We start from the raw sequence: 21,672 nt of genomic DNA on the forward strand, positions 1-21,672 counted from the left end.
ATTATGTGCTACAGTGGGGACCAAGGTGCCCCAGTATCTAAGACACCAGCAATGGCAGGGAAATGAGAGCTATCCAGATAATCCTGGCAAGCCACCAACCCCACTCACTGCAGAGTGTTGTATCATGCAAGCAAGGTACTAACAAACTTCAACAGGCCTTTATTTAACAAAGGTGAAACCTCTTTGCAAAGCTGCAGCTGCACCCCTCTGTAGCTCTCACTCAGCCCTGGCTCATCTCCACCCCCCTCCTTCCTGTTCCTGGTGCTTCCAGACTCCCAACAGCCGGAGCTCCCAGTTCTAATAATCACAAGCAGCATCTAAAACACCACACAGAGGGAGGTGGAAAAACCCCAGAGTCTCTGCCAGTCTGGCCTGCCATTTTACATGCACATGTTAGAAAATCCTAACCTGGCTAGAATAAACAAATAAAAAACACGAAAGTCAAAAAGTTATGACTGAAAACCAACGTTTCAATTAAAAATGCCATTCCTGTCATCAGCCTGTTTCTCATTCTACTGTTGCTGCTGCCCCAGGGCACATTCCTGGATTTTACGGTAACTTTGGGTTTCTTACCTTTCTCACTTTCTGCTCTGAGTTTTGTAGCAGACTCTCGGAGGTTGATCTGAGTGAGAACATTGATGGTCACCTCTACGGCAGCAGCTCCACCATAGAATTCCATCAGGAGGTTCTTAGTGTCTGTTCTGTCAGCTTTCTCCAGCCGACCTCTGGGGATGGCACCCTTCCCCTCAAAGGCAGAATGTGAGAGTTTCTCTCTAAATCTTCTGAAATCTTCCTGAGGAAGGTTGTCAAGGGCAGTTTGAAGCAAGCCACTGATTCTGCTTTGGTTTTCCATCATCAGATATCAGAAAGCAAAACTAAAATGCAAAGTCCCACCATTCATAGTTAATATGTGCGAGAAACCCAGGGCAGCTGGCTACTAGTATGGTAGAGGGCAGACATACTGTAAACTGGGTGAATGGTTTTCCAAATAGTCTGAATAAACTGCCAGAGACTGCTGCCATATAATCAAGGCAGGCAGGATCTGAGTCTAATTAAGAGATTGCCTGAAGTAGCAGGTTAATCAGATACCTGCAGCCAATTAAGGTCTGCTGGGTTACTTTAAAAGGTTTCCCCTCAGCTAAGGCAGAGAAGAGTGAAGGATTGAGAGGAGGAAGGAAGTTTGTTTCTGGAGAGTGGAGGACTAAACAATGGAAAGAGTGTATGTACTGAAGCAGGAAAGATTTGCTCAGATAACAGACAGAAAGTACAAGGGAGTGTTTAAGGTAGTGGCACAGGGAAAAGGCTGCTGCATTAGGGTTAGGGGGAAAACCCTGTTAGTTGCCACTACCTAGGGGCTCTCTAGTAGTGGGGCAGGCCTGGGTTCCCCCACCCCAGCCCTCCCACACTACTAAAAAGTGCTCCTGGAATACCACATGCAGGAGGAGCCTGCCATTTAGTTGATGTTAAGGCAATACTGATTTTCACTTCCCCTCGGGACATGTCTGCCCTGCTCATGCTCTCTCTCTCCATCTCACAGATGCACTGTGGATAGATTCCATCCCCTTTTACAATCCCGATGTGCTGCTCAGATGCTCACCCCCACCAAACAGGAGAGAAAACAAATGGTTTATTGATCACAAGAAACCTGGCTCTGTCAGTGGAGGGGGAACAATAGACAAGAGATAAGAGCTATGGGGAAAATGGGAAGGGGGTGGTGCCTGCCTAGGGCTTATACCAGTGGCAAGGGACTAGCTGAGTATCTTGAGAGCAGAGCTGGCAGACAACAGAGCTGGGAAACTCCAGGGCTGGTGAAAATCATCTCAGCTCTGTGTAAATCTTTACACCCCTATGGAAAAAGCATTTACTGATGCCCAGGCTTTCTGGGATGGCACTCAAAGCCTTGTAGCCAAGCTTTCATGTGAATCACCAGGGAGAGGTTGTGTCCTTTCCACCTTACCCAGCTGTGTTCATATGAAGCAGCCCCATGGGCACAGTCGGATTCTAAATAACAGTGCTGACCCAGGGGCTAACTACAAAATGTTACTCTTGGAGGGGTGCATGCAGAGGTGAAAGGAAGCAGCTGTGTCCAGGTGCACAGGTCTGGCAGGGGCTGGCTGAGCTGCAGCAAAAGCCAGCAGGGAGCTATTCAAAGAGTTGCCAGGGACCCAGGTTTGCAATAGGACAGTACTTGTAAGAAATTTTAAGTTACTTTTACTGCTGGGCATGTCACTGTGAGTAGTTTATTGACAGGGCTACCTGCCAGTGACCAGTCAGGTAAGTCCTGCCATTACTGCCTCAGCAACCCCCAGGAAACTGGCTCACTGTTGTCATTATGAACGCTGGTACAGGCGAGTGCCTTGACTGAGTTGGAATGAACCCCTGTATTTCAAAAGGGCGTCTGCTGTTGAGAGCTTATTAGCCAGCCTGGGCTAGGACACACATTTTCAGTTATGATCGCTAATGGGAAATAAACTTTAAAATTCCTTTATTTTAAATGTGGACATAGCCCAGGCCTGAGACCTACTGTAAATGTGTGTGAAAGTTGGGCGTTTGTCGTGTCTGCAATTCCTTATCCAGAGAGGTAAAACAAAAGTTGGATCAAAGCTTCCAAACAGAGAGTTTTAAAATGTTTCCTCTGAACACACTATTAAATGGTTTAGAGGGGAATTATAGAAAATTACAATTGCTTAGGGAGAGCCTTACGGCCAGGCAAAGTGGGGCCATGCTCAGGGGGCCATAGCCAGGGGGTGCCACAAAAGGCTAGTGCTGTCACCTCAGTGGCTGCGATACAGATTCCTCTCTGGCCCTTTCTTGTACTGGGATGGCAGTCTTTGTCCTTCCCCCATGCTGGTTCCACATGCTTCTCCCCACAAACTCCCCTCCAGCACCTTCCCCATGCTGGGCCCAGCAGACTTTTCCCTGATTCTTTCCCTCTAGCTCCTCACTCCTTAGCTGGCTGGCTAAGGACTCCAGGTACACCCAGCCAGGGCTGGAATTTATGAGGGGCCTAAGACTAGAGGGAGAGAAGGGCCTAACTATGAATTACATATTGCAAAAGAATGATGAAATCCTATTCATATTCACAGAAAATTGTATCTATATTCATATTTACATAAAATGAACACATTTATTCTATTCACTACACTCAAACAATTTTTTCCCACTTTAGCTGTGGCAAAGTCATGAATGATGTCATCAAGTTCAAAGACCCGACAATTTCATTCTCAGTGCTCAAGAGGGACAAAGCACCAAGATGCTCTTGAGTTGTGATGGATCAGCGGACATTTTTGACCCTGGTTATAAGAGAAAATACAAATACATCTGTCATCTAATTTCAACATCTGGGAAACATTCTGAAACTTTGCATTCAGTGACAACTCAGTACATCCAAGGAGATAAGCTTTCTGCATTTTTTCTCTATATATCTTAGAGCAGTGTTTCTGAAAGTGTATTGTGGACACACTTTCAGAAACACCTTAACTGGCCACCCCAGTTTGTTTATGTACCAATGCTGCGGTCATGGAGCCTCACGGCTGCCATTGGCTCCGTTTCATCCTTTGCAGCCAAGGGGAGCTGCAGGAAGCAGTGGCCTGGCCCATGCCGCTTCTCGTGGTTCCCCTTGGCTGCAAAGGATGAAACAGAGCCAATGGGAGCTGCGAGGTTTTCTGGCCATGGCACTGGTACATAAACAAACCGGGGCAGACAGTTAAAGTGTTTCTGCGGTACACTTTTAGAAACACTGTCTTAGAGTTAAATGAATCCAACAAATTGAATAAATGTTATAGTAAAATCTAACTGGGTTCTTCTGACAAAGATATTCCATAAGACCCTGGGCCTAGTGTGGGGTTTTGGTTAATGTGGGACCTAGAGAGCCAGGGGAATATACTACAGCCAGGCTACTCAACATGCTGCCTGTGGGCTGCATACGGCCTGCAGGCCATTTGTTTGCAGCCTGCGGTGCAGTTTGGTTTTATGTGGGGCTCAACATGTGGCCCACAGGTGGGATCCTTTGAACTTGGCTTCCACTGGGAACACACTCCACAACAGTGAACCAATATAATGGTCTTCTCTTGATATGTGTTATAATAGTTAAATTCCTGGACTGTCACTGCTCATTAAAAGTGCTGTCGTATGGGGGGTAAATCAGGTAAATATTGCATTTTATTAATATCAGCAGAATTCACTTAAATGGGGCCTGAATATTGTGCAGTCTTGCCTTAAACTTTATATTCGTGCCCGTCAGTGTGAAAGATGCTATTTGCATATATATTTGTATGTATATGCAACCACACAAGTTGTGGCCCTCGGCATGTGCTGTGAGTATCATTGTGGCCCTCGGAGCTTCCAAAGTTGAGTAGTCTTGTACTACAGTGTCCTTTTTGCAGTCAGCAGCCTAAATGAATTTCCTCTGTATTTATTAGGTCTTCCACAATTAGAATCATAGACTCACGGGACTGGACGAGACCTTTAGAGGTCATCTAGTCCAATTCCTTGCATTTTCAGCTTTTGAATAAGACAAAACAGAATTATTCCCTGTTGTGTTCTCTGCTCCCATTAACAAAAAAACTTCATGGAAAATCAACATCTCAAAAGACCACCAAGTTTTGATGGAGTTTGTTTACTAGGCTGATATACAATGAAGAATCAAGCAGCCTGCAGATAAACCTTGTTTCTCCCACCCTCTTTAAAAAGTTAACTGGGGAGGAAAGTGAATGAGATTCTGCTTATTCAAGTGTGAAAAATCAGGAGGGACCTAAATCTATTCACGTGCAAAAGTCTGTTCTCCCAGGCCCTGGGAGCAGCATTAGGAGTAGCTCTGTGAGCTCTTTGTGCTGAGGAAAGTCAAAACAGCAAAGCAATCTCTCCAGCATTCCTCCTGCAGCAGCTGTCTGCCTGCCACTGTGTTCCTAGCAGGACAGAACAGAAGCAGTCCAATGATTTGCTCTTTTCTTGTTTGTTCCCCAAACAAAGCAGCTCCCTCAGCTGTAAGATACTTCCATGAGCTTTGAGGGCGGGAGTGGCACGTGTCAGCACAGGTCCTAGAATCATAGGGTATGTCTAGATTACATCCCTCTGTCGACAGAGGGATGTAAATGAAGCACTTTGAAGTGCAAATGAAACTGGGATTTAAATATCCCGTGCTTCATTTGCATAAAGATGGATGCCGCTTTTTTTCAAAACGAGGCTTTTTCGAAAACAAAGTGGCAGTCTAGATGGGGATCTTTCAAAAATAAAACCCTTTTTCAAAAAATCCTGTATGCCTCATAAAATGAAGTTTACAGGATCTTTCGAAAAAGGGTTTTATTTTCAAAAGATCCCCATCTAGACTGCCGCTTTTTTTTTTTTTTCAAAAAAGCCCAATTTCGAAAAAAGTGGCAGCCATCTTTATGCACATGAAGCGTGGGATATTTAAATCCAGGCTTCATTTGCACTTTTGAAGTACCTAATCTACATCCCTCTGGCAACAGAGGGGTGTAGTTTAGACACACCCACAGAATCATAGAATACTAGGACTGGAAGGGACCTCAAGAGGTCATCGAGTCCAGTCCCCTACCCTCATGGCAGGACCCAGTACTGTCTAGACCATCCGTGATAGACATTTATCCAACCTACTCTTAAATATCTCCACAGATGAACATAAGAACATAAGAATGGCCGTGTTGGGTCAGACCAAAGGTCCATGTAGCCCAGTAGCCTTCACAGCCTCTTCTGGCTAGGAGTTCCACAGGTTGACTATGCGCTGTGTGAAGAACTTTCACTTATTAGTTTTAAACCTGCTACCCATTAATTTCATTTGGTGTCCTCTAGTCCTTATATTATGGGAACTAATGAATAACTTTTCTTTATTCACCCTCTCCACATAACTCATGATTTTATAGACCTTTATCATATCCCTCTCAGTCTCCTCTTTTCTAAACTGAAAATGGCAATTCTACAACCTCCTTAGGCAATTTATTCCACTGTTTAACCACCCTGACAGTTAGGAACTTTTTCCTAATGTCCAACCTAAACCTCCCTTGCTGCATTTTAAGCCCATTTCTTCTTGTTCTATCCTCAGAGGCCAGGAAGAACAAGTTTTCTCCCTCCTCCTTGTGACACCTTTTTACAGATCACAGAACTCTGAGCACAGCCATCAGGACAGGCATTGTGAGACACTGGCTGAAGCCAGTTCTCTTGACAAACCAAACAGCAGAGTCCACGCTGACTCTTTGCCAACAATAAAGGGAGGGGAAAAGACAAAAGTCTCTCACCGAGGTGGAAGTTTTTTGTTGCCAAAACTGGGTGTTTTCCCCCCATCAAAAATCGCATTGCAGTGTCAATGCTCTCACTGATCACCAAAAGGCAGTTTTTGGTGACAAAAACTTGGCCCAAAGTCGAGGCAGACAAGGGCGTGGATGAGGGCTGCACTCAGTCATTAATATCAGCTATTCCATTTTTGTCACTCAAATGAATTTGGGGTCATGGCTGACATCCCAGCCATCCTGTAAAATGGTTCCCTGTGGACTTTTGAGATGAACACAGAGATATCTTACTGCCACGTACCTATCCTAGCAAGGCAAGGAAGAGGAGAGGAAGGCTGCAGTGTGATCACCCACCTCAGTGCTGCCAGTACCCTATGTTTACAACTGACCAAAAAAAAGTTACAGAATTTTAAAATAAGAACATAAGAACGGCCATACTGAGTCAGATAAATGGTCAATCCAGCCCAGCATCCTGTCTGCCAACAGTGGCCAACACCAGATGCCCCAGAGGGAGGGATCACAACAGGTAATCCTCACCTGATCCGTCCCCTGTCACCCACCTCCAGAGAAACAGAGGTTAGGGACGCCATTCCTACCCATCCTGGCTAATAGTCATTGATGGACCTAACCTCCATGAATCTATCTAGCCCTTTTTTGAACCCTGTTAGTGTTCTAGCCTTCACCACATTCTCTGGCAAGGAGTTCCACAGGTTGACTATGCGCAGAGTGAGGAAAAACTTCCTTTTGTTTTTTTTCAACCTGCTGCCTATTAATTTCATTTGGTGGCCCCTAGTTCTTATATTGTCTACTGTACAGAACTTTTAATGTTTTGGTGCAGAATGTCCTCCGGAATATGGGGTGCAGCGCAGTTGTAGGGGGACTGTGAGAGGAGCACTGGGCAATGTGGGGAGGTCTGTGTGGTGGGGAGGGTGCTGGGCAGGGAAGCAGTGTGGTAGGGACATTTGCAGTGCTAGGCTGATGCTGGAGGCACAGGAGGGAGGGAAGTACACAGGTTGGGCTGAAGGTGGCAAAATGCAGGTGTTGGAGTGCAGGCGGCAGAGTATAGGAGTTAGAGTGCAGAAGAAGAGAGGAGTTAATGGCAAAGTGGGCACTGGATTGGGGTGGAGCCTATGGAGGCCAAGGGAAATGAAAGGTACCATTCCAGAGAAGGGGAAGCAGAAGCAACAAAATAAAAGTTTGCTCCAGTACCATTTTCCCTCAGGCCAGAACTGTAGGAAGAGCTAATTCCCTACATACCCATACAGAGCGTCCCTGCTTTAAGTCACACCGGTATGGCAGTTCTGCACTAAAGTCGTCGACACTTTTAGGAACTGATACATTATGGCTACATCTAGACTGGCATGATTTTCCGCAAATGCTTTTAACGGAAAAGTTTTTCCGTTAAAAGCATTTGCAGAAAAGAGCGTCTAGATTGACACGGACGCTTTTCCGCAAAAGCACTTTTTGCAGAAAAGAGTCCGTGCCAATCTAGACGCGGTTTTGCGCAAGAAAGCCCCGATCGCCATTTTTGCCATCGGGGCTTTTTTGCGCAAAACACTTTTTAGCTGTCTACACTGGCCCTCTTGCGCAAAAACATTTCCGGAAAAGGGCTTTTGCCCGAACGGGAACGTCAAAGCATTTGCGCAAGAAGCACTGAATTCGGACAGTAGAACGTCAATGCTTTTGCGCAAAATCAAGCGGCCATTGTAGACAGCTGGCAAGTTTTTGCGCAAAAGTGGCTGCTTTTGTGGAAAAACTTGCCAGTCTAGATGCAGCCTATAAGTCCTCCCATTCCCCACTCTTACAACATGAAAAAAAACCTCACCCCAATTTGCGCAAATGGAAGTCAGACATGGGGGAAAAAATTCCTTGCTTTAGGTTGTTTCACTATGAGTTTTTTGGAACAGATTTTGGACTTATAGCAAGGATGGCCGGTACAAAGCGGCCCTGAGCTGAGTCACAGAACCTGAGGCACTTGTTAGTCTTTAAAGTGCTACATAGTTCTGTCTTTTGTTTCTGAGGCACTTACTGTGAGACAGGGGCATCCAGACAGTGGGATCCGGCTTCCTTTCTGTGCCTCCGTTTTCTCAGTACTTCGGGCCTAAGAGAGAGAGACAAGAGCCCAGGACCCAGGACGAGCAGCCCCGGCTTCCATGCACCCCCCCTGCAGAGTCTGCCCTGAATGAGGAAAAACTCAGAAGTGAAAGTGAAACAGAAATGCAGTTACTGCGTTAACCCTTCACTCACCTCAGTGCTGCAACTGAGCCGGGCTACTACACAGGAACACAGGGGTGGGGGGGAACATAGTTGCGCAATGTGCCAGAGAGTCTCCATCTGCTTGCTTGGGGGGCTATTTTTGAGGGGGTTCCACTTGTCTGTTGTTGTTGTGGGGCGTGGCCATGAAGTGCTGGCTTGAGGAGACCAGACCCCTACCCTACCCGAGACCCCACCCCTGCCTCAGACACCTGAGGTCAACTCTCCACTGCACTGCCCTGTATCCCAGCTGGACACTGGCCCCTACTGCATGCTAGCTCCCTTCCTGTGAGTACCAGGGGTTTGTGCAGTGAGCTCCCTTCCCTTCCCAGAGCACAAGGACATATGTATAACAAATCGTGTATCTTATTTCAATGCTATTTTGAAATAGCTTATTTTCTCATTTGGCGCTGTCTATTTCAAAATATAACTCCTGAATTTACGAGGAATAATGCCTATTTCAAAACTGCTGTTTCAAAATAGGGTTAATGTGAATGCTCAGTTGCTGTTGTTTTATTATATTACTAATTACTATATTATATTATAGTATTATACTATTTTACTATTTTAAATTATTTATTGTATTGTATTGTATTGTATTATATGGTATTGTATATTGTAAGGCTACGTCTACACTGGAGGCTGTTTACGCAAGAACTTGCCAGGTGTCTTCACTGCACGCACATTCTTGTGCAAGTAAATTTAAAGTCTAGCATTGGAAAACAGGGCTTCTCCCAGAAGAGTTGTTCCTCTCCCCATGAGGAATAAGCCCTCTTGCGCAAGAGGGCAGTGTAGACAGGCAACATGAATTTCTTGCGCAAGAAATCCCTGTGGCTAAAATGGCCATCAGAGCTTTCTTGCACAAGAGAGTGTCCATACTGCCATAGATGCTCTTGTGCAAAAGCACATCTCTTGCACAAAAACACATGCACAAGAACTCTTCCACAAAACAGTTCTTGCGCAAGAAGCTGCCAGTGTAGACGTAACAAACTTCACCTACTGTCACAATATGTGTACTTTAGGAATCACCCTAAGGCCACATATCAGTCATGGAGTGGGGTTCTGCGGCAGTTGCGAAACAGCTGAGTTTTAAAAATGTTGTTATTTGCTGATTAGCAAGGTATCCAGGTGGGATTTTTTTAAAAATCAGATTTATCAGCAGACGCTAGGTGAAGCTGAGATGTTGTTCTTCATATCTGAGTATCCATCTATTCCGCTTGTCCCTGAGCCAGTTGTAAATTAGGGCATAGTGTGACATGAGGAAAAAGAGCCAGAGTTCAAACGAGGAAGATGAAGATTAAGGCATTAATACAGTGTAATAAGTCTGCTTATCAGACCTTCCACCAAAAAGAAGGAGAAATATTTGAAAGAAATCTTGGCTTCCCCTTCTGTTGGCACGCACGTGCCATTGTGCTGGGAGAGTGCTGAATAAACAGATTAAATGTACACTGTGATGAACACCCCCTCTCCCATGCTATATGAAATGGACTTATGCACACAAATATACATAACTCAAAGGTGCGTGGGGATATGTCTACACTAGCCACCCTAGTTCGAACTAGGGTGGCTAATGCAGGCATTCGAACTTGCAAATGAAGCCCGGGATTTAAATATCCCAGGCTTCAGTTGCATGTTCCCGGGCACCGCCATTTTTAAATGCCCCATAGTTCGAACTACCTGCCCGTGGCTACACACGGCATGGACTAGGTAGTTCGAATTAAAACTCCTAATTTGAACTACCATTACTCCTCATTGCAGGTATTAGGGAGGTTCCTAAAGTACACACTAAAGTACCGTTACTCCTCATTGCAGGAGGAGTAACGGTAGTTCTAATTAGTTAGCGTGGAGGGCAGCGTGGTGATAGAGGAGGGAAAGAAGGTGAAGCAGGAGGACTGGGAAAGAAGCACTTGCCCCTGGAGGCCACGTGTGCTGAACCTAGCAGGAAGCTGCCCCGCCCCATTCCCCCTCCTGCCTGTAAGCTCTTGCCTTGGCTAGAAAAGAAGCACTGTCCCAGGAATCTATGGGTTCCAGTCACAGAGGGAAGCCACCCTCTCCTATCCCAGCCTTCTGAACACCTGGAAGCTCCTGCCCTAGCTGGCTCTTTACCATTCCTGCCTGCCTCTGATCTAAGTGCATCCTGATGCTCCTCTGCGAACTCTGTGGACCTGCTGTAAAGTGCCCACTTTAAAGCAAACATTTGGCCTTGCACAGAACACATCTCCATTGACTTTACAATGCTAACAGATTAGAGTTAGGTTTAACATAATCATGATTGTTTGCTGTATACCAGTCTTCATGCTTCCACTGTTCTTGCATCTGCATGGGCAACCAGGGCAGAAAAAGGCCTTACTTTTATCTCCAGTGAGGGGAGAGAGTCTAGACGCGTGCCTAATGGAAAGCTGGTGACATGAACCCATAACCACCCTCTCCAGAGACTGGATCCCAGCAGGCACTGTGAGCATAGCCCAGACTGTAAAGCTACCCCTGGTGAACTCACTGTCTGAGTCGATAGTACATTCCCTAATGGGGACGCGCTATTTGGACTATATTCAATTCTTCCCGTAGTGAAGACATGGACCTTTGATTTCACAAAATTGGATAACCAGATTAAACATAGTAGATTCAACTTTATCTCATAGCGTAGACATTTCCTAAATGTCCATTCCTTACAAGTAAAGGGAATCCATAAGCATCAATTTCCCAACCCCTACATGTTTCCAGGACACCATCCTTAGGCATAACCTGTGAAACCTTCCCCTCCTCAAGTCATCTAGCTCAGGAGCGTGGATGGATAGGCTCTCCAAAACCTGACCAAAAACTCTGTTCTCCAACTACTACTCCTCAGCCATGCTAGCCAAGCCTGCCCCTCCCGCATGGTTTCCTGGGATGTTCCAGACCCCTAAGAGACTGGAATTCTGGAGGGGAAAAGGAGGGAAAGTTAAAGTCTGCCCCAGTTTGTGGGGGAAAGGAATCTAGCTCAGGGTTTGATTCAAGTGAATTAGCTTGGGACTTGGCATGACCTGGCCCCTGGTCTGCCAGTGTCTCATCCGTATCCCAGAGAAAAGACTTGAGGTGCAGACCCATGGGTACAAGGGGAGCTCATTTTATTGACTGTATTTATTTCCTCTCCAGCTCTGCAATGAGGAACTTGTGCTTGGCCTTCAGTGCCTGGTAAAGCCGCTCTTTGCAATCCCAGTTCCAGCTCGGCATGAACTCGTACAGCTTCCGCATCTTCTCTGGATTCGTTTTCTCAGCTCGGATGCTCTCGTATTGCTCTTCATCCAGCACAGTGCCACGCAGCATGTCTATGATACTGTCCACCATGCAGACTCGCTGGATCAGTTCTACTCGGTGCCGGCTCACAAAATGTTCCCCTGAGAAGGACAAAACAAAAGAGGATGAACGGACAGAACCTAGAGCTGCCAATTTCTAAGCAACCTTGAAGCTCCGATCATTTGTCCAATTCCTGTCCTCAAAATCTCCTACCTTGAATGTCAGAATTTTCCCTATCACCATCTCCAGGTTCTAGTGTTCTCATCTATCTCTTCACTGTAGATAATATGAGTCTTAAAACAGCACTAGTGTTACAAAAATAAACAAATACAATTATATTTTAAAAAATTAGAGTGAAAGCTTTTCAATCCATGGTTCCAAATAACCTTAACTCTGCCTTCAGTGGGAATCTCAGCCTACTCTTTCACTATCTTGGCAGGTAATCACTGGGTTGATTATTTGTTTCTTGTGTACATGTCTTGGACACTAAGCCAGCTGTGTTGTCACCTTTTCTCCTATCAGGACCTGGGCATATCAGCATTGTGCATAAAACATGCTACCTATGTACTTAATGACTCTTGGACATAGGGTCTTCCCTGCAATGTAGAATCACTAAAATTAATTCTGAGGAGTGGATGATCACTGTTATTGAATCACCCTCAGCAGATGGCAGTATCATACTGTAGTGAGTCACTATTTGAAATACGGCATCCATCCACTTTTAAAGGCCTCTCTCCTAGCCTTGTGGGAGGGACAACTAGATCTGGAATACAATTGATTACGGGGGACAAATGATGAAAAACTGCGTCAAGGGGTGTGGGTCATAGGTTTAAAATGAGGAAATCAGAAGGGGACCCAGAACAGAGAACCCCAGATAGCATCCACTGCTCCCCGAAGCTGTCCAGAGAGCCAGTGGACGCTGCCCAGAGGAACTCTGCCCGGATGTGTGAGACTAGAGAGGAGCAGAAATAGGCCCCACAGTCACAGAGCCCCCCTGTTCCAGCATCCTCCTCCTGGTGTGATAGATGACGGCTTTCGCCATGGCCTGGAGGAGGTTGACGAGGAGGTCTCTGAATTTGTGGAGCCATGGATGGGGTATGCATAAAGGAAAAGGTGAGGGGGAAAGTGCAGCCAGAACCCTTAGCAAGAGGTTCCGGAGGAGTCGGAAAAGGGGGCTGCAATCTAGCGCATTCTAGGTAGGCGTGTGCCAGATTTTCCCTCACGCCGCAGAAGGGGCACTCAGAGCTGGAGGAGCCCAGCAACCTGGCAAGCAGCAGGTGAAGAGCAAGACGGGACCAGCCCCGAGAAGCAGCAGCTCTCAGGGTGGCTGGAGGAGACTGTGGGCCTGACTGGCCTTATGGGAGAGCGATTGCCTAGAGCACAGCGATCACAGCAGTGGTGGTGCTTTTGGCTCCCCAGGGTGCAATGCAGCTGATGGGGTCGAAGGTGAGGAGTGGCAAATGGGGGCTGCCTTGCCCGGCCTGGCTGCTGGGGCTTCAGGAGGTGCAGGGCTGAGGATCTATTGTGTTCCAGGCACTCAGCCTGTCTGCAGGAGCTGCATGTGGCGGAACATCCCGGCTCCCCTCCAGGACATGCTGCCTCCCTCAGCCCGACAGTGAGTCGGAGCCATGAAACCCAGAGCCCGACATAGCAGGCATCCTCTGCCCCGCTCATCTCTCACCTGCTCCACTCCAGATGGGAGTAGGGAAGCTGCCTCTGCCTGAGCTGAGATCTGGGCTTCCACAAGATCTTCCGCTCTGCCTTCCCTCGCAGAATGGATCCATGATTTGTTTCTGAGCCCTCTCACCTAGGGGAAGGGTGATGTGTAGGATGAGGGTTAGGGCACAGCAGAAGCAGGAGAGGGAAGGAGAAAGGCGAGAACCCCACTAGAGAGCTAGCTCTGTCCCAAACCTGTGTACAGTGGCCCTGCAAACTATGGTCTGCCCCCGTGGGGCTGCTGAAACAGCCCATCTGCCTCTTCTGCGGGATGAAGGTAGGGGCTTGAGGCACCCTGGATAGATGCAGCTGGCAGAACAACATCAAAATAAAAATTCTTCCAAGGCACCATTTCCCCTAAAGCCTCGTGCTGGCCCTAGTCCCTGCTGAGGTGAGGGGCCACACATGCCCTCGAGTGTCCCTCTCCCTGTCAGTAGTGGGCCATAGAGCTTACTGAAGCTGCACAGGAGGGCCTCAAAGGCAAAAGTGCAGATACCCTGGGGGATGGTCCAGGGAAGTGAATTCTAAAGACCGCTGGGAGAACCACACTGCCAGCCCTAGAGCGTTCCATCCCAGGAACTCCAGGGAAAACCAACCCAGCTGAGTGTCCCAGGGACAGTGGGATAGTGGGGAGAGGAATGGGAATGACCAATGACATTTGGATTTGGCACCATCATAGAGCACATGCTCCAACACTTGAGTGGATCCCCACAGACACTGACTCTCACACTTGGGTGGGACACTAAAAAGCAGCCTGGGACTTTAGAGACTGCAGCTCTCCAGGTTTGCTCGCTATTTAATCACTCCGTTATGGGAAGAAAGTGCCCTCTCTCTCCCGTCTCAAATATAGACACAGAAAAATTGCTGGTGGTTTGAATCGCACTGATTGTGTTTCATTTTTGAAAATGGCCTCGATGATAAAATTCTTCCTTGGAATCCCAGAAGGGTTTTATGGGGCCTGTCAGCTGTTTGTTGATAACATACTGGGCCAGGCTCTCCTCTGTGATCAGCTTCTAGTTACAGATACTTGGTTCTCTGTCCCAGCCCGAGCATAAGTTATAGCAGCCTAGAGGCTGTTCTAACTTGTGCCTGCTGCTACTGGTCCCCATCAAACTGTGCTGCAGCTGGGGATGCACCCTGGTTACTTCTACCCCTCCGCTCCCCCGAGATACTTGGCTCTGGGCTGCTCTTGGCTCTACAGCCATTGAGGACTCCCCCACACTGGGGATTTCCTCAGACAGAGAGTTACAGGCTGTCCCTGCTCCCCTTGAGCCAGCTGAGTGGTAAAAGGGAGTGGAACATTTCAGAGACTCTGGCCCACTCTGAGCATCTCTGCTCTGTATCCTCTGGCTTCCTGCTGGGACTCAGAGCTTGTCACTCCTGCCACCAGCCTCTTTCTGCTCCTGTTGCTGCTGCCCTGAGGGAGATTCTGGGAGACTCGCAGGTTCTTTTGCAACTTTAGGTTTCTTACCTTTCTCACTTTCTGCTCTGAGTTTTGCAGCAGACTCTCGGAGGTTGATCTGAGTGAGAACATTGATGGTCACCTCTACGGCAGCAGCTCCACCATAGAATTCCATCAGGAGGTTCTTGGTATCTATCCTGTCAGCGTTCTCCAGCAGACCTCGGGGGATGGGACGCTTCCCCTCAAAGGCAGAGTGTGAGAGTTTGTCTTTAAATCTTTTCAAGTCTGCCTGGCAAAGGTCGTCAAGGGCACTTACAAGCAGGTCACTGATTCTACTTTTGTTTTCCATGACCAGGTATCAGGAATCAAAACTAAAATATAATGTAAATTGCTATTAATAATTAATATGGAATAATTGCAATATTTTCTACATAGGAGAAAGAAATACAATGTCCAGGTTCATAATTTCTCGGTGATTTGCCTCACAAAGGACTCTCAGGAGTGAATGTCTGCAAAATCTGTTGAAGAGGTAGGAGGTGATATGATAGTAATACTATGTATCATCCCAATGGATTTGAGAACACAAAAGCAGGCCTCTCTTCCCAATTAAAATATTTCAGAAAACAACCAAATACAGACCAGAATCTGTACATCACCGTCCTGGAGCACGAGGGCCTGTGTGCTGAGACCCACTGTTAGCTTTGCACATTCTCAGCGGATTTTGGGTATCAGAGCTGCAAGATGAAGGGCAGCAACTGTAACTTCTGAAATACTGACTCAGGCCAATTCTGGCAGGTCTCACAACTGTATAAGCTGTAACCTGTTCTGATTACAAGTAGCTTCTCCCCAGGTAATGATGCATTTACCGTGAGCCAGACAGCTATGGGAAACAACCGCTGGTAAAATCCTCAGTTAAATGGTTCTCCCCGTCTTCTCAGTGCTCACACACAGGCACCCAGAGCATCTAGAAAGCCAAAACACTTTGCTCAAAGGTCATTTCTACAGTAAAGAAAATGTAAAACATTTCTGGTTAAAGCTGAACTTCAGAGCGCTCTGAATTTCGGTAGTAGCCCTCATGTTTTTTTCATTCATCTTAGTACTAACACACACACACTTTTCATCTGGTTTTTATTCCTGCTTGCAGCTTGCCTTGTGGGTATACTCAATAGCTTGATGGCTATTTGGCAGCCAGTATCGAGCAGAATACCCCATGTTGTGCTTAAAAGAAGCACCCGGGATCTTTTTCAGGGGGATAAGGCAACATGCCACATTTATTGAACATACATAGATCAATCAATACTTATCATATGCATATGACACATTACACTCATGCACTCACACACACACAAGCACACTCTGTCTTCTTGTTACCAAAAGTTGTTCCCCCTAACTGCACCGGCCAGGTGAGTTAGATGGGGGAGGGCTGGAGCCGGGCTTCTGCCGATCCAGATCGATGGTCCCATGTTGACAAGACGAAAACCCCGGGTCCCTCTGCAAGATGCCTCATATTTATCCCTCTCATGCAGCCAATTAGTACTGCTGCTTCAAAGGGAGTTCTTCCAAGGGCAGGCACTTGCTGCTGGACTCCCAAGGGGTCTGTATGTCCAGTCTTCTTAATGAGTTCACTTTACAGGTATTGTCTTGGATCTGGCTCCCAGCCCCTCTCCACCCTTGCAACTGCTGCTGGAGGTGCTCACCTTTCATTCTCCATTCATACCTCATTCATTTCAACAGGGCAATCAAGGAAAGGGGAGAGTTCAAAAGACATTTTTTTCTTACAAGATCTATATATGTAAAAAGGAAAGTTTCTCTTAATACAAAGTTATAGGAGAAATGTTAGAGAGATTCTATAAGAACACTTAACAGAGATATGTCTAAAAGGACAAGATCTTAATACAAAGTTACATGAGAATGATAATATTATAGAGATTTATCCACACCCAGAGGCTGGTCCGGGGGCCACTTTTGTTCAACATCTTCATTAATGGTCTGGATAATGGATTGGGGAGGATAACACTAAACCGAGGGAGAGGTAGATACCTTGTAGGGCAGGGATAGGGTCCAGAGTGACTTACACAAATTGGAGGATTGAGCCAAAAGAAATCTGATGAGGTTCAACAAGGACAAGTGCAGTGTCCTGCACATGGTATTGGTTAATGGTGGTGTCCTGTTTTTTACTTTAGGGGTGAGATTTTTCCCTAATGGTCTCTCCCCTGGGTTTTTTTTAATTAATTTGGGTGGTGGCAGTGGAAGTTTTATTCCCAAAATCTAGGTTTTAAGATTTTGGGGGGAAGTTTTATACCAAAGCCTGGTAGATAAGGTTTTGAGGTACACTTGCTGGCCCCCATTTCTGCATTTATCATGCCAGAGTGGAGAAGGAGCCATGACAGAAGCAATGCAAAAAATTATATTCATCAATATCCCTGTTCACAGCAGATTTAGCATCCCAATGCTGCTCTTATTTCTGCCCTGCTGCTGCCATCCTGGGGCTCACAGCAAAGACTCCACTGCCTACAGCTGAGGGACTATGGTGGAGAGGAGGAAGGTCTGAGCCCAGCTGCTTCCTGGTGAGGGATTGAGGTGGGGGTGGGGTGGGGAAGGAGAGTCCCAGCCTAGGCAGTGAGGCTCCAGCTGTCTGCTTTATAACTACTTTCCAAGTTTGCACAGCCCTTCTGCACCAGCCACAGCCACCTGGGGCTGACAGACAGAGCTCTTAAAAAACACACCAGCTCCCCTCCCCGCTCTACCCCACAGCTCACGCCTCCCTTCGCACATTCCCACGCCTCCCATGGAAGTTCTGCCCATAGTTCAAGAACCGCTGCACAAGAGAGCTGCACCTTCCCCATGTTCTTCACTCCTCACAGGAGAGAGGACTGTAAGTCTCAGAGGGGCAGCCATGTTAGCCTGTAACTGAAAAAAACCCTGAAAAAACAACGAATGGTCCTGCGGCACCTTAGAGACTAACAAAAATATAGACAGTAACATGAACTTCCGTGAGCACAACCCAATTCTGTCCTTTAAAAGGCAAAACCCAATTGGACCAGGCAGTAACCAAGTAAAACATTCCCCGTTTAACTTACCAGGCAGTACCAGGCAGCACTGAAGAGAGTTTGTTCAATTTGAATTATGATAAATTTCTCTTCATCTCGGAACGAGCAAACAATTTGCACAAGGTGGCAAAAGTCAAGAAGTTTTGTTTCACTTTCTAAAAATAATTGAAAGTCGCTTCCTGTCTTTCTCTCCACACTGAATTCGCCTTAATTCTCTTCCTTTTTTCTGGTTATAGAAAATACTGTCTTCCAATCTTACTCCTCACACAAAACAGTGCAATAAGAGACAGGACAGCCACAAAACAGCCTTAAGAAACATCTAGCATATACCCAGGAATTCACGGCTTCAGTAGCAATATCGATGGATATATTTAAAAGAGATCAACTAGTTCCATAAAATACTCTGATCTACTTCAGCCACAGATTTACCACCCTCACACACGTCATCTCAAGTCTTAAAACTTGGACGCCAGGGTTTGCCTAGAGCCGGGGTCGTCTAACTTTTTTTTCTCGTGACCCAGCTGAAGGAAATTGTTGGTGCCCAATGTAATTTGACTAGAGTGCGGGCTCCAGGGTGGGGTGGAGGATGAGAGCTTTGGAGTGTAGGAGGGGGGCTCTGACTTTGGGCAGAGGAAGTTAGGGCTGGAGCAGAAGGGATTTAATTTGAGCAGCTCCTGGTCAGACATGCAAAGGGAGAGCTAAAGCAGATTTCTTGCCTCTCCTGCCCCAAAAGCAGCCAGCAGCATGTTCCCAGCCAATGGAAGTACAGAGCTAGTGTGCAGAGCAGGGGCAGTGCACAGAACGCTGTGTGCTCTCTCCCCTCTCCTTTAACACACCGAGGAGCCAGGCCTTCTGTTGGCCACTTCCAGGGCGCAGCACAGTCTGCAGTGCCAGGACAGGCCTTAGCACCCACACTGGTCACCTGATCCCCCTGCAGCAATGAGACCCAAAGCCCGACATCCCACTACCCAGTACTGGGTTGCAACCTGTAGTTTGAAAACCACTGGCCTAGGTGACCAGTCAGTATGTGATAAGCAAAGGTGTAAATCTACCTGGAGCTAGCCTACCAGGCACTACCTGTCCAGGTGGACCTTGCCACTGCAGACTGAAAGTACCCTAATGCCTTTTGATCTACTCTTATTGCAAAGTGGAGTAGATCAAAGTGTACTAGGAAACTTCAAAGCCCAGTAGCTGGATACACACGGAGGCCTTGTCTACACTAGGAGATAAGATTGAATTTTGCACCCAGTTTTGTAAAGTCGAAGGTGCATGTCTCTACTGTGCACAATAGTTCGATGTAGTGTGTCCCCAGTAGGGTGGTTAACACTGACTTTGACAGCAATGCACTGAACTATCCCACAGTTCCCGTCACCACTTTGCACTCTGGGTAAGGCTCCCAGTGCCCATGGGGACCCAAGCATTGCAGCAGGTGTTCTGGGTACATGTCGTCAGCATCCCATAATGCACTCATCTCCTCCTCCCCCGCCCCTCCTTGAACGCAACAGCAAAATATTTTTGCATCTTTTTTCCCCTGGTTTTCCCTGCAGATGCCATAGCAGGATACCCATGGAAACCAGCACGGAACCTGTTCAGCAGCAAAGTCCGATGGCAATTATAGCCAACAGCTTGTGCTTTATGCTGCAGTATGTCTGGAGCCTGTCCAGGGTCTGCAAAAACAAGGAAGAATCTGAAGAGGCCTTGAACAGAATCTTCGGTGAGCACTGAGGTGAGCAATTGGAGGATGCTGCCAACATTAGATCCTCTTGATACAGTGGAAAGCCAGTTCTGGTGCCAGCTGATTCGCCGGGTGAGGCTCCACCACAAGCAGAGGGCGTTGGGGGTAGAGCCTGCAGGGGCGGGGGAGGAGCAGATTCAAAAGATGCTGGCGCAGGTGTACTGGGGGAGGGCGCGTTCGAGCCCCGGGGGGGAAAAGAGAGGCGCCCTTGGTCTCATAAGAGTGGCAGGGACCTTCGGATGGAGGTCAGTGGGAGACATGGATGAGGAGTGCCCAGGCCTCAGGCAAGAAACATACGGAATGCTTGGGTGCATGGGGGTGAGGAAGTAGCCCAGGGCAGGAGTAATTAGGAGGCCTGAGGGCTGATGAGTTGTGGCACGTAGCCCCATCAGCCAGGTGAGGGGAAAGCGGATATTTTCCCTCACCTTAGGGCCCTGGGCTGGGGCCTGGAGAGAGGGTGGGCCCGGGCCCCCCTCACACCCCTCTTGGGGGTAACCATAGGAACGAACCGGTCAATAAACACACGCCTGATTAGGAGGGGCGGTCAAGGAGATGTAAGGACACAGAGGCAGAAGGGGGGGGGACATGAGGACATGACCAAGGCACCCTGTGACACTGCCGTATAGCCATAACATCGAGGATTGAAAGTTCTAGCCTGAGGCCTAGAATTTACCCAGCATTTTGTAGCACTGCAGCCTGAACTCCGCAAATCCAAGTCAGACGATCCAAAACAGCTGCGGCTGTGCCACATGGCGTTTACCACTGTTTAGACGTGGCTGCTGTGTGTCACTCAAGCTCATAATCTTTGTGTTAGGAGGTATTTTGATTGTTAGTGTAGCCTCCAAGTGTGTTGTATCCAGGTCAGCAAGTCAGTGGCCATGAGGAGAATGCGTTCGCTATATCAGACCTACCTAGAGCAGCAGCATCTGTCTGGGACTCCTGCTAAGAGTTCTGAAAAAAGCCAAGTGATCAGCCATGTCCTTCACCACCCCTCTGTCATGCTCCTCTGTTTGTCACTCTCATCTGGATGTTCAGGCTCTTTTGTATACATGCACCTCACCCTTCTGAAAAAGCTGTGTGCACCCTAAGAATAGGGAAAAAACAGTGTATGCGTGAGCATGCATGCACACTAGCCAGCCAAACTGTCACTTTACCAGTACTAGCGCACTGACTGTAATGGAACAGCAACTGGATCCTGGAAAATACATCTATGAAACATGCCTGAGAAATCACCTAGCTCTGGAAAATGGGAGAATTCTTGTGCGTTAGCACAAACACAAAAGTGCAGCATTATATCTTGATACATAATGCTGACACAAATGTACATCTTGGGCTACATCTACACTGTAGCCTTCTTCCTCAAAAACTTTTGCAAATCAAGTGCAGAGTGGAAGATCGTCACGCTTCATTTGCATAATTAATTAGCAGCTGCTTTTGCACAAGAGGCTTTTGCACAAAAAGGAGCTGTGTAGATGGCTCCTTTTTGTGCAAAAAACCCCTCTTGAGTAAGAGCCATTCTTCCTGAAAAAATTAGGAAGTACAGCTCTTGCGCAAGAGAGGGGTTTTGCACAAAACCGAGCCATTTACACAGCTCCTTTTGTGCAAAAGCCTCTTGCACAAAAGCGGCTGCTAATTAATTATGAAAATGAAGCACGGTGATATTCCACGGTGATATTCTTCTTTGTGGAAGAAGGCTATAGTGTAGACATAGCCTTGGATAATCAGAGGTTGGAGATGGATACAGGAAACACTGACTTAATAGCCATGGAATTGTGTAACACAACAAAAAGCCCAAGTTCAAAAATACGTAAACAATGAGAAAATATATAACAGGCAGTGACTGAGCAATTGGAACAAAATGGTTATTCCCCACTAGATGCCTGAGCACTTCGATCCCTTTCCCCTTCCTCCTGCCCTAAGAGAGTGAAAATGAAGATTACAAGACCATTGCTTTCCCATCCCTGGGCCATACCCCCCTCCCATTCTTCTCCCATGCCCTCC

General features: G+C 47.1%; 1 protein-coding gene across 2 annotated transcripts in view; it reads right to left on the bottom strand.

The window, feature by feature from the left end:
- LOC102456823 (NACHT, LRR and PYD domains-containing protein 3-like) overlaps positions 1 to 18,500 on the bottom strand; it is a 35,746-nt gene extending 17,246 nt beyond the window's left edge. Inside the window, exons 1-5 of one of the 2 annotated variants that reach the window (XM_075928356.1) lie at positions 17,967 to 18,500; positions 15,753 to 15,850; positions 14,956 to 15,257; positions 10,856 to 10,871; positions 574 to 860 (exon numbers count right to left, since the gene is read on the bottom strand). In XM_075928356.1, the coding sequence (XP_075784471.1) occupies positions 574 to 860; positions 10,856 to 10,871; positions 14,956 to 15,235 (583 nt within the window). In that variant the 5' untranslated portion in view covers positions 15,236 to 15,257; positions 15,753 to 15,850; positions 17,967 to 18,500. Of the gene's footprint in view, positions 1 to 573; positions 876 to 8,271; positions 8,438 to 10,855; positions 10,872 to 14,955; positions 15,258 to 15,752; positions 15,851 to 17,966 lie in introns of those variants that run through there. The other variant, XM_075928355.1, reaches the window with a different exon arrangement.
- Positions 18,501 to 21,672: the final 3,172 nt, after the last annotated feature.

This window comes from Pelodiscus sinensis, chromosome 4 (assembly GCF_049634645.1).
Source record: "Pelodiscus sinensis isolate JC-2024 chromosome 4, ASM4963464v1, whole genome shotgun sequence".
Taxonomy (NCBI): domain Eukaryota; kingdom Metazoa; phylum Chordata; order Testudines; family Trionychidae; genus Pelodiscus; species Pelodiscus sinensis.